General features: G+C 42.4%; 3 protein-coding genes across 12 annotated transcripts in view; 2 read left to right on the top strand and 1 right to left on the bottom strand.

The window, feature by feature from the left end:
• HBEGF (heparin binding EGF like growth factor) overlaps window positions 1-9,600 on the bottom strand; it is a 67,947-nt gene extending 58,347 nt beyond the window's left edge. The window contains exon 1 of the mRNA XM_053566481.1: window positions 9,263-9,600. The gene's annotated coding sequence lies outside the window, so the exon portion shown is untranslated. The remainder of the gene's footprint in view (window positions 1-9,262) is intronic.
• SLC4A9 (solute carrier family 4 member 9) overlaps window positions 1-13,062 on the top strand; it is a 72,053-nt gene that overhangs the window by 28,830 nt on the left and 30,161 nt on the right. The gene's annotated exons all lie outside the window — the stretch shown is intronic.
• Window positions 9,968-13,062, top strand: part of ANKHD1 (ankyrin repeat and KH domain containing 1) — a 170,632-nt gene continuing 167,537 nt past the window's right edge. For 9 of the 10 annotated variants that reach the window (XM_053566459.1, XM_053566461.1, XM_053566460.1 and 6 more), the window contains exon 1: window positions 9,984-10,413. In XM_053566459.1, the coding sequence (XP_053422434.1) occupies window positions 10,123-10,413 (291 nt within the window). In that variant the 5' untranslated portion in view covers window positions 9,984-10,122. Of the gene's footprint in view, window positions 10,414-13,062 lie in introns of all 10 variants that reach the window. The other variant, XM_053566458.1, reaches the window with a different exon arrangement.

Below are 13,062 nucleotides of genomic sequence, written 5' to 3' on the forward strand. Positions count from 1 at the left end.
CTTTGTCCTTATTTCTATCACTCCTTTCCATTTAGAATGCTTTACATCTTCTATTTCCCTCAGTGTCCCAGCTCAAACTACTCATAATTCAAGGTTTTTGCTACATAAATTCACTCTATTTTGATCTCTTTTACTTCATATCTGCTCAGTACTTCTGTACAATAGTTTATCTTGTCTTGAATACTTCCTTAAGTTGTTTAAAACTGTTCTTTATTATTCCACAAACTTTTTGTCTGTCTAATCATCAGTCAATAAATATATGTATTGATGCAATTGGAAAGAAGTGCATTAAATATTTTGTTTCTTTTACCATTTCACTAAAGCCCTTGGCACAGTGCCATGTTCCTAGCAGGAAGTAAATAAATGATGGCTAAAGGAACAAATGAAAAAAAATGCAACACTTATTTGAAATTTTTATTTAATCTTTCATCATACAAAAAGCATATGTTCATTATGGAAAAACTAAAAAAGCCTAGAAAATAAAAACATTCAAAGAGAGAAAAAAAATTAAAATATGATTCCACTGTTCAGAGATAATTACTATTCATTTCTTGATTGTATGTGTAATCTACTATAATACTTTTCCCATGCATGTATGGTATTTTTTTTTTGTTTTGTTTTCTTTTTTCTTTGCACATATGGTATTTGATTTGTAGTAATGGGTATGTTTTCTGATGTAAAATGCCCCTGAATTTATGTACCCTAAAGTATACCTCTAAAGGTCAAACGGACACACAAACTTCTTAGGACTAAAACACAGTGTCACACACAGAGATATACAAGTTACCTATAGTAGAGTGGTATTTCTGATTCCTAGCTCACAGACTCTCCCACCAAATTCTATTTCCTCTCAGAAACACTAATGTATATTCTCCTTGATATGCTGTCCTTTATCCAACAATTTGAGGCTCACACCTGTAATCCCAGCATTGTGGGAGGCTGAGGAGGGAGAATTGCTTGAGCTCAGGAGTTTCAGACTTGCTGGAGCAAGAATGAGACTCCAATTTCTAAAATAATGGAAAAACCCAGCCATTGCTGGTGGCAAGCATGACCACAGCCCAAGTCTGAGGTTGCGGTAAGGTATGACACCATTGCATTCTGCTCAGGGTATGGGGTGGAACTCTGTCTCAACAACAACAACAAAAAGAATTAAGGAATCCTGCTAGAGTCCTTAGGAAGAAGGCGAATATTGATTGTGTCCTCCTGTCTCCTGCTGAGAACCTGAGTAATTACAAAACAATTATTTATGTACTTTTTTTTTTTTTGAGACAGAGTCTCACTTTATTACCCTTGGTAGAGTACTGTGGCATCACAGCTCACAGCAACCTTCATCTCTTGGGCTTAGGCGATTCTCTTGTCTCAGCCTCCCGAGTAGCTGGGACTCCAGGCACCTTCCACAACGCCCGGCTATTTTTTTGTTGCAATTTGGCTGGGGCCAGGTTTGAACCTGCCAACATTGGTATATGGGGCTGGCACCCTACCCACTGAGTCATAGGCGCCGCCCTAGTTTTTCTATTTTTAGTAGAGATGGGTTCTCACTCTTGCTCAGGCTGGTCTTGAACTCCTGAGCTCAAGCAATCCAGTCGCTCGGCCTCCCAGAGTGCTAGGATTATAGTTGTGAGCCTCCACACTCAGCTACTCATTAGTTTTAGTAGTTTGAAACAAAACAAAATGAAACAAAACAAGCCAAACCTATTCCTGGCACTAAAGATGTACAATCAAAAGGATTGTTGCATTACTTACTTGCCTCATTTTTGTGGGCAGGCAGGAAGAATGGAATTTTTACCAAGCAGGCACATATGTGTATATATTTCCTTATTCCCTTTTCAGAAAGGGTAGGCTCAGCACCAAAGTACTGAGAAACTCTAGGACTCTAGGATAGTAGAATAATTTGGTATAATTTTCTTAGGCTACATGGTGAGGGTAGTCCAGGCATAGGTTTTAGATGTTTTATATGCTGATTTTCAAGATGTTGCTAGCTATCTTGCAAGTATATTCAACTATAGCTTAAACAAGTGCTACTGCCAAGTCGCTCTAATTTTATGACTTTCAATTAAACTAATGTGTGCCTAGCACTTCTTGGAGGATAGAGAGTGGGTTGGAAAGTTAGCTGGGTGTGGAAGCTCAGGGCCTGTAGTCCCAGCTACTCAGGAGCCTAAGGAGGGAGTACAGCTTGAGCCCAGGCATAGTAGTATTGTTTGTTAATACAACCTCCCCTGGGTGGCGCCTCTGGCTCAAGGAGTAAGGCGCCAGTCCCATATGCCGAAGGTGGCGGGTTTAAACCCAGCCCCGGCCAAAAAACCACAAAAAAAAAAAAAAAATACAACCTCCCCTCCACAAAAGGGTACACTTGACCAATAGAATACTATAAAGTGGTAAGCAAGGACAAAGCTCTTTATATATTGACATGGAATATCTCCAGAATAATTAAGTGAAAATAGCAAAGTGCAGAAGTGTGTGTATAATAAACTGCTATCTGTGTTAATAACAGAAAACGTAAATTGATATTATGAAATTCTCACACATGTATGGAAATCTCTAGAAGGATATTTATTAATAGGTCACTAAATACTGACTGTAAAATGAATATTTATTTATTTATTTACATATTTTTAGAGACAGAGTCTCATTTTATCGCCCCTGGTAGAGTGCTGTGGCGTCACAGCTCACAGCAACCTCCAAATCCTGGGCTTAGGTGATTGTCTTGTCTCAGTCTCCTGAGTAGCTGTGACTACAGGCACCCGCCACAATGCCTGGCTATTTTTTTGTTTGCAGTTTAGCAGGGGCTGGGTTTGAACCCACCAACCCATATGGTGCCTGCGCCCTGCCCACTGAGCCACAGGCGCCACCCTATTTTTATCTTTTTTGAGACTGAGTCTTACTATGTAGCCCTTGGTAGAGTGCCATGGCATCACAGCTCACAGCAACCTCTAACTCTTGGGCTTAAGCAATTCTCTTGCCTCAGTCTCCCAAGTAGCTACAGGCATCTGCCACAAAGCCCGGCTTTTTTTTTTTTTTGGTTGCAGTTTTCATTGTTGTTTAGCAGGCCTAGGCTGGGTTTGAACCACCTGCCTCCGTGAATGTGGCCAGTGCCCTAACCACTGAGCTTTGGGCGCCAAGCCAAAGTGAATATTTAATAAAAAGTTAATAACAAGGTTTGCTTGTGAGAGGTCTAGGTGTTTGGTGGGCAAAGTAAAATAGTTCTTTTCCTCACTGTATATTCTTATTATTCTTTTTGAAATTTGAACCATATGAATATATTAGCTTTTTGGTATGAAATTATATGGTCTAAGAAAATAAAAAAAAAAGGAAGGTATATTTGGTAGTAGTTCGGTATAACGCTTTATAAGAAGGACATAATAGTTGGACTATGTTTACCTGATTGATGGAGTTCCTCTACTTTTGGGTATTCCATGGAATCAAGTGATAAAATGGGAAGAGCATGGGTTTTGAGATAAAGCAGAAACATTTTCAAATCCCAGCCTTTCTATATTGGGCAAGTTATTTAACATTTTTGAAGTTTCCATTTCCTCACCTATGAAAGGGGAAAAATCTGAATAGGACTATTGTAAGGATTAAATGACATAACATCCAAGTGCAATAAATTGTTCATTTGCTTCTTTCCTTATGTAAATAGGCTGAACTAATATGGACTGGCATACAGAAATTAATGTCTTATTAATGAAAATGCAGGTCACATGTGAAGAACTACATACATGTAGCTAAAATCCCTGTATCTATAATTTAGTTTGTCTATCTCATATTATGAGAAATGAAGCCTCTTAATATCTTAGAAGTTTTAAAAATCCCTGGGCTATACAGTTTCCCTTTTTCCTTTTCTTTTTTTGAGATAGTCTCACTCTGTCGCCTTGGGTAGAGGTGTCGTATAGCTCAAAGCAACCTCAAATTCTTGGGCTCAAGGGATCTTCTTCCTCAGTCTCTGGAGTGGCTGGGACTACAGGTGCCTGCCACAATGCCCGGCTAGTTTAGTAGAGATGGTGGTCTTGCTCTTGCTCAGGCTGGTCTGGAATTTGTGAGCTCAAGCAATCCACTCACCTCAGCCTCTCAGAGTGCTAGGATTACAGGCATGAGCCACAGTTTTTTCTTTTTCCTTCCCTGCCTGAAAGAATGGTCAGAAGGAAGAAGCACATTATAAATACACCTTAATAAATATTCCCACTGGTTTTCTATGGGAAAACATTTTATTTTAATGCTTATTTCTAACAAATGTGTGTGTGTGTATTTTGAGACAAAGTCTTGCTCTATTGCTTGGGGTAGAGTGCAGTGTTAGATTATAGCTCACTGCAATCTCAAACTCCTGGGCTTAAGCAATCTTCTTGACTCAGCCTCCTAGGGACTATACGCATCCTCTACCATGCCCAGCTGATTTTTCTATTTTGTAGAGACTGAGTCTCACTCTTGCTCATGTTGGTCTTGAACTCCTGGCCTCCCAAAGTGTTAGGATTGCAGTCATAAAGCACTGCACCTGGCCTAACCAATATATATTTTTAAGTAGGTTTTGAGGGAGTCAATCATTTAGTTTTTGAAAAATCAGTGTTTAATTTTTTTTTAAAGTCATAAATACCATATTAAGATATATTAAAATTAAAATCCTTCTGCCACTCCTAGTGGTGCTTGTGTGATTTTCCAGTGTGGACCTGGTACCTTTTTTGTGAAGCAGCAGCTAAGAAGACTCGAGTACTTGCCTTGGCCTATGAAAAGCCTAAGAAAGGAGTCTTGACTGAGAACATGATCATATTAATTTGAAGGTAGTGGGACAGGGTGGTTCTGTGATGCAGTTCAAGATTAAGAAGCGAAAGTACTTTGAGTGCTATTAAAAAAAAAAAGATTAAGAAGCATAAACCACTTAGTAAACTAATGAAAGCCCATTGTGAATGAAAGAGTTTGTCAGGGGGGCGCCTGTGGCTCAGTGGACAGGGCGCCAGCTCCATATACCGAGGGTGGCAGGTTCAAACCCGGCCCCAGTCAAACTGCAACAAAAAAATAGCCAGGCGCTGTGGTGGGTGCCTGTAGTCCCAGCTACTTGGGAGGCTGAGGCAAGGGAATCACCTAAGCCCATGAGTTGGAGGTTTCTGTGAGCTGTGTGATGCCATGGCACTCTACCGAGGGCGATAAAGTGAGACTGTCTCTACAAAAAAAAAAGTGTTTGTCAATGAGGCAGATCAGATTCTGATTTGACCAGCAGCCAATCAATGAAACAGACAAACCTACACAATTAGAAGTGGAGGATGAAGATACAGTTGATATGTTCTGCTAAAAAGGGAACCTGCTACTTTAGTCCAGAACTCAGTTCTTACAGACCAAGATAACATTCTTTTTTTTTGAGACAGAGTCTCACTATGTTGCCCTAGTAGAGTGCTGTGGTGTCACAGCTCACAGCAACCTCCAACTCCCGGGCTTAGGTGATTTTCTTGCCTCAGCCTCCCAAGCAGCTGGGACTACAGGTGCCTGCCACAACGCCCAGCTATTTTTTGGTTGTAGTTGTCATTGTTTGGCAGGCCCAAGCTGGATTTGAACTTGCCAGCTCACGTGTATGTGGCTGGTGCCCTAGCTGCTGAGCCACAGGTGCTGAGCCCAACATTACATTCTTAATCAGAAAGCTGCAATTTGGTTCCACCATATCCTGACTACTATAGTACAGTTTTCTCTATTCTTTCATTTTCCCTTTTCCCATTCGTTTATTGTACATAAAGTAACTTGTGTATGTGCACAAGCATGTTGCAGTTTTTTTTAACTAAATGACCAATGGTATATTTTGATTGATATCAAGTGGTGATGGGATGGGAAAAAATACGGGTTCTGTTAAAATACCCTTTTCTCCATTAGTGACATGTTCTTACCTTTATATTCCAGTAAGTTACTTTCCTCTCACTGTTTTAACAAAACAACAATAACATAAAAAACCTTGCATACCTGGTTCAATTAGAAAATTTTAATGTTTTTCATTTTTTTCTTTTATTTATTTATTATTAAATCATAGCTGTGTACATTAATGTGATCATGGGGCACCATACACTGGTTTTATAGACCATTTGACATATTTTCATCACACTAATGTTTTTCATTTATCATTGTAAAAACCAAGGACAATTTTATAACTTTTTTGGTAGGTAGATGTTATATGTAGGGCAATCTGTCTTTATATAGGGATAAATTACTCTTAAAAACAAAACAAATGAATCCTAGATAGTTTTCCCTTTAAGTCAAGCATCTTGTTTATTTAACTTTTTTTTGAGACAGAGTCATACTTTGTCACTCTCTGTAGAGCACTGTGGCGTCATAGCTCACAGCAACCTCAAACTCTTGGGTTCAAGTGATTCTCTAGGCCTCAACCTCATGAGTAGCTGGGACTGCAGGTACTTGCCATAACATCTGGCTATTTTTAGAGACGGGGTCTTGCTCTGGATCAGGCTGGTCTTGAACTCCTGAGCTCAATCAGTTCACCTGTTTTGGCCTCCAAGAGTGCTAGGAATACAAGTGTGAGCCACCGTGCCTGGCCTGGTCTTGTTTAAATGAACTTTTTTGTCCAGACACAGTGGCTCGCACCTGTAATCCTAGCACTCTGGGAGGTCAAGGTGGGTGGATTGCCTGAGCTCCCAGGTTGGAGAGCAGCCTGAGCCAGAGCAAGACCTCATCTTTAAAAATAGCCAGGCATTGTGGTGGGTGCCTAGTCCCAGCTACTAGGGAGGCTGATGCAAAAGAATTGCTTAAGCCCAGGAGTTTGAGGTTGCTGTGAGCTGTGATGCCACGGTACTCTACCAAGGGCGACAAAATGAAATTCTGTCTCAAAAAAGAAAAAAAAATTTAAAAAAAGTTATGTTAAAATCAAAATCACACATTAAATCACACTAATATTTATTGATATTTAACAATAAATACATTGAGTATGATTTTGTTTATTTACCAAATGTAATAGTTAACATGGTGATGATTTCTCATTCAGTTTTCACATTTGTAAAACCACAGGAATGTAGCATATATGGAAGTACTGAATCACATTTAATGCAGAATCTATAGTAGTCACCAAAGTCTAGGAGACTAGGAGTTCCTAGCCCTCACAGTGATTGTCAAACTGCTGACAATTGTGTCTTAAGTAGAGGTCTAGGTGAAACAAAGATTATTGCTCAAACTTATTCTTTCTTTCTTTTTTTTTTTTTTTTTCAGTTTTTGGCCAGGGCTGAAACACCACCTCCAGCATATGGGGCCGCTGCCCTACTCCTTTGAGCCACAGGCGCCTCCCCAAACTTATTCTTGTTTTTTTTTTTTTTTTTTTTTTGAGACAGAGTCTTACTCTGTTAACCCTGGGTAGAGTGCTACGGTGTCACAGCTCACAGCAACCTCAAACTCTTGGGCTCAAGAGATTCCCTGGCCTCAGCCTCCTGAATAGCTGGGACTACAGGTGCCCCCCATAACCCTGGCTAGCAGAGACAGAGTCTCACTCTTGCTCAGGGTGGTCTTGAACTCCTGAGCTCAGGCGATCCACCTGTATCAGCTCCCTGAGTGCTAGAATTACAGGTGTGAGCCACCACACCAAACTTGTTTTTTTAGCTGTACTTAAGAGTTGGATGTAAGGCACTAAGTAGAGTGTATTTTTCCCTCTCAAATATACTAGTAAAAATGTATATACCCAGAACTTCTTTCCCTCTGTCCTTGAGATTCATTATATTTGTTTAAAAAATTTAATGAGTTTGTTCAGAGTGTTACATCAGAAATTGTTTTTGTATTAGTTGTAGTAATGAGAAGTAGTTTCTTTGTAATGTATGAGTCCATATCTACTTTTGCCTAACGATGCAGCCATACCAATTCTGGATAATCCGGCTTTGAAGTGGGTTGGGCATTGCTAGGTTTCTTCTGTCAAAGCTATTAGTTTGGACTGTGACCTACTCACATAAGCCTTGAAAATGTAAACAGCTCTGAGTATATAGAGTAATTAAGTTCCACAAATGCTAACTAAAGCCAGTGTACATGACATTTACATTAAAATACTTCTCTAGAATATGTACACAATTTTTTTCCATTTTCTACAACTTTATCTTCAAAGAACACTTAACTAACATGTTCTGCTCATAGAAAACACTACCCTTCTTTGCATTGGAAATGTCCAACGACATACCCCCCGCGACCTGGGCACAACACATCTTCAAAATGTTCTTTAAAGAAATGTTTGGCAGAATCAACTTTTAAAGTCACTTAAAAAAATCAATATTTCTTTACATAATTTTCAGATTGTAGTTTGAGAGGTGAAATACAAAAATATTGCACAACCAAGATATATAAAGCCTTTTGTCAAAGTTGTCAGATGGGAGAAACTGACAAATCTTTTGTTATTAGCCAATCTCTGTTATAATACGGACATTCCCTGCGTTAAAAGGCATTTGCCACACAAACTTCACTAAAGTCCTTACTTTGCAATCTTTGATCTATAGGATCTGGAACCTTAGCTTTTTTTTTTTTAACCCCATAGAAGATAAAGAAAGAGAGCTGGAGCAATGGAAAGCAAGAGACTGGGCGGTGGCGGGGAGGGAGCCCGCGGGCGACAGAGACCCTTAGACCACCTAGCTAGGCTTCTTTCGTGTTTGAGATCTGACTAGAACACTATAGTTAGGCTGACAGGACCCAAGGGCGGACTGAGAGCTCAAGAGGAGTCAGTAACAAAACTGAGTCTTTGCTGTAAGTTTGGCGCGTTGCTAAGGGCTATATATTATCTAATTTATTCATAACAACCCAATGAGAAAGGTACTAATATTACTCTCATCTTACACATGAACGAACTTAAGGTCACAAAGATGAAACGACAATCGCGCGGCGGTCACCCAGCCAGTAAGTGGCAGCAGGAAAACTCAATATTGCCCCAGAGCACCCAGTCTTCACCGCCGGGTTCAACCCTGCGGTCGGATTCCGCGCGCTGTATGACGTCTTTCCACCTAGCTTCGTGGGACAGTTCCCGGTACTGAGGCATGGCACTGTCCAGCCCTCAGGCCTGCCGCCCGCCGTCCACAAGAGAACGCTGCCCAGCGGGGCGATCCCGCCTGAAGGCTGTAAAAGCGCCGCACCCAGCCACGTCCTGGCAGCGAGTCACCTCAGGGAGGTCATCTCAAGCAGCAATCAAGTCTCCACCGCCTCGCGCGCTGAGCTCAGCTCTAAAAGGCTGAAGGCGCAAAGCAGAATCGGCGCTATCTCTCGCCGCTCTGCCCCAACTCCCGCCTAAATAGCCAGAGGCAGATAGGGTAAGCAGCCTCACCTGTAACAGAAGCGTCCAACGCTGGGGTGACTGACTCTCCGCGCTTCCAACCAGGTAAAGGCAGGAGGGTGGAGTTTCGCTGAGACTGACAGCTTCTGTCCTCCAATCCCCGTGCATTTTCTCTCCAGCCATTAGCCTTGGCGCCCGGCGGAGAGCGACAGGTGGGAGCTGCGTTACTTTTTTGCCTCTAGAATCCTTGACATATAAGCTTCACCAAGCGCAGGGTGGAGTCAACTCCAAATTTTACTAACTCTTGCGGGTCATTACTTAAGCAGTCCTTTTAATCAGAAGTGGAAATTCCCCAGCCCTTTCCCGTCACCTCAGATGGGGGCGGGATGAATGGTACCCTCATCGGCCAATTGTACCACGCGACGTCCTGAGACGAATGACCGATACTATATAGCGCCAATGAAGTCTCCCATTGTTAGGGGTCACTATGACTGACCATAAGGCCAACTAATCCACTTTAAGGTCGTGACACGATAGTCAGCGAGGTTGACCAATAAACAGAGAAAAAGGCCGGAAGTCAGCTTGTGAGGGGAGTAGGAGGCGGGTGTTCGCAACTGCCTAGGCCTGTGCGGGTCAACGCAGCTTGGGGGCCTCGAGCCAGCGAGCGGCGCGTGACGAAGAGCCTGAGCGACGGGTTACCTGGGCCAATGATCTGCAGCCGCTGGGGAGCTGCGGCCAGTGGCGAGTCTAGAGGGCGGGAGGCAGCAGGTTAGGCAGTGAGAAGTTAGTGGCGCTGCTGGGACTGGGGGGAAGGAGACGCTTCTTCTTCCTGCTGCTCCTCTGGTTCCCGGGATCAGTGGCGGCGGTAGCCGCGAGTGACTCGGCAGTGTCTCCGGCTCCGCGTGCGAACCATGCTGACCGATGGCGGAGGCGGCGGCACCTCTTATGAGGAGGACCTGGACTCGGTGGCACCGCGATCCGCCCCAGCCGGGGCCTCAGAGCCGCCTCCGCCGGGAGGGGTCGGTCTAGGGATCCGCACCGTGAGGCTCTTTGGGGAGGCCGGGCCCGTACCAGCAGTCGGTGGCGGCGGCAGTGGTGCGGGCGGAGGGGACGCAGCGCTGGATTTCAAGTTGGCGGCTGCTGTGCTGAGGACCGGGGGTGGAGGTGGTGCCTCTGGCAGCGACGAGGAGGAGGTGTCCGAGGTAAGACTCCCGGACCCCCAACTCCCACACAGCGTGAGGCGTGAGTTCTTTGGGAGCCGGGGCCGCTTCCCGGCTTCCCGGGCAGAGTCCTTCTCTGACAGTGGTAGGCTCCACGCGGTGGTGTCAGCGGTGTGGGCCTAGTGAGCTTTGGGCTTATTTTTCAGCCCGCGACTCGAGCGGGACGGGTTCCCGTCACCACTCGTACCCACAATAGGGAGTCCTTTCGTCTCCGAGCTGCGCGCGGGAGCGAGGATTCCTCAGGCTACCTCCCGCCCACCCTGCCTTGGAGATGGGGGGGCGGGGTCTTGCCAGAGTCCCTGCCCTTGGTACTGAGAGAGACAGACGGAAAGCGGTGGACAGACAGAGCTAGCTAGCTCGAGGATCATTTCTATTATGTGCGTCTGCCCAAAGTTGAGGGGTACATTTATTTGCCTTATGCCCTACTTGTGTACTTCAGAGGATGGTTTCTTACTTTTTTTCACTAGTTTGAGACAGGTGAGTATTAAGGATCTCCCAGTTTGTACCCTGAGGAATCACGTGACTCCTGCTCGTGAGCCCTTTCCTGAAGTTAAGACAGGAAAAGGAAGTTCCAGTGCATCTCGGAGCTTTGGAGTAGACGGATAGCTGAACTCTGAGGTTTTTAGGCTTGGAGAAGGTGAGGTACCCTTTTGCAGTGAGATCCTTCATTTCTTTTAACTCTTTGTGTGCATATTTCGTGTACACATTTTTTGGTGTGAGCCACCTATGACGATAGGCATTATCTTTTGGGCCCTGGGGAAAAAGGATATTTGTACATATTTATACTTTTTCTCTTGACTCTGGCTTGGATATAGTACTGTGCTTTGATGACTATTATTTTAAGTATTTCTTCTATTTTATTTCTAAGGTGTCTGTTTCATCCCCTGTGACCAATTATTTTAACCTCTGGTACTGTTGTTAAAGTACAAGAATTTCTCTGTGTGTACTGACGTGTTTGAGAGGAATAAGAAATTATTTATGGGCTGTAGAATACAGTTAGTGCACGGTCTTACGGTTCTAAGTCTGAACAGGAGTTTCTTTTGATTTAAAACTTTAGTACATTCTGACCCCAATATTTTGCTTTGGGGGAAAACTAGGTGGTATAAAGGGACATAGTCTCTTGAATGTCTGTGTTTATGAATTTTCACTATAACTATATAACTATAATTAACTTCTAAGCCAAAGTGGGATAAAGATTTTATTTGAGTAGGCAGTTACTGGGTAAGTCTCTGGAGTACCCTCACTCGTGGGCTTGTTGTGGAAGGCTTTCTTTTATCTTTTTAGTAAAATTTAATAAGAATGAAGGTAGAATACATTAGTTTTTAGCTAGGAAATGTAGTGGGAGATATCTTTAGATCATGAAGATTCAAGTTTATTTTCTCTTGAAACTTATAAGGGAGAATCTGAAAAAGTTTGCTTAGGTCTAAATGTAATGAAAAGAGGGTAACCTTGATTTTCTCACCATTTTTGCATAATTGGTGTGGGTGAGATGAAACATCACTCATTTACTTTATTTATCTGTTTAGAGACACAGGGTCTGACTGTGTTGCCCAGGCTGGAGTGCAGTGGCTATTCACAGGTCTTATCATGCGCACTACAGACTTGAACTCTTGGGCTCAGGCAGTCCTCCCACCTCAGCCTCCCAAATAGCTGGGACTTAACACACCACTCCCTATTGTACTCATTTGCTTTTAAATAAATAGTATACTTGAATTTCTTCAGCCATAGAGTGCTACTAAGCCTTCAAACTCATAAATCAATGCCTCTCTCTCTGATATATATATAAAATTTCACTTGAAGTCTCCATACCATGTGGTTAAAGCTGTGAGTAGAATTTACACCTTTTGTGTTTTTTTTGAAGTTTATTATACAAGTCATGTATTTATGATTTCTACACCCACTTTGTAGTGGCTAATGGTAGAAGATCTCCATATTCTCCTGTTGACTTACATTTTCTGTGCCTAAAAACGATTTGAGTGTTAAGAATATATATAGACGTCATTTTCGGAATGGTAATTTCTAGGATACTCATAGACTTTAGCCTAATCTAAGATGATGCTCAGTTTGTATATAGATTCTTTTTAACCTGTAGAGAAAGGGAATTTTATTTTTGTGTGCCATTTCTCCCATATCACATAGGCAGGAAATTCCTGGAGTATCTATTCTCTACTCTATAGATTATGAGGTATGCTTTTGTGAATGAATTGACCTCTTTTGCCCAAAAAGATGTTTAGCCTTTTCTGCTTTCTCTCTGACAGAGAAGAGCTGTGTTCTCTTGTGTTATTGCCTTTGAATTTCCAGTGTGAAGGGATCATAACTAATGCTTTTCAAAAATGCTTACCTAACTGGCATTTGATGAATAATACTAAAATCTTCATTTTTATCTTTCCTAAATATTTTAGAACCAAGTACCTAGACATCCAGAAAGATGATGAGTTCAATATGTAGTTTGGGAGTGGAGTGAAGTTTGTCTTGTTCTCAAAATGAGGGAGGAGGACTAGGTGAGAAGTAAGAAATGTGGAGACAAGGTATATTTGCTCTAGATTTAGTTGAAATTCTGTATATTTTGTGTGCACATGTTGTAAATATCTATTTTGTATTTCTGCAGGCATTCTGAGTATATTTCTTAAC

Source organism: Nycticebus coucang, chromosome 17 (genome assembly GCF_027406575.1).
Source record: "Nycticebus coucang isolate mNycCou1 chromosome 17, mNycCou1.pri, whole genome shotgun sequence".
Lineage (NCBI taxonomy): Eukaryota > Metazoa > Chordata > Mammalia > Primates > Lorisidae > Nycticebus > Nycticebus coucang.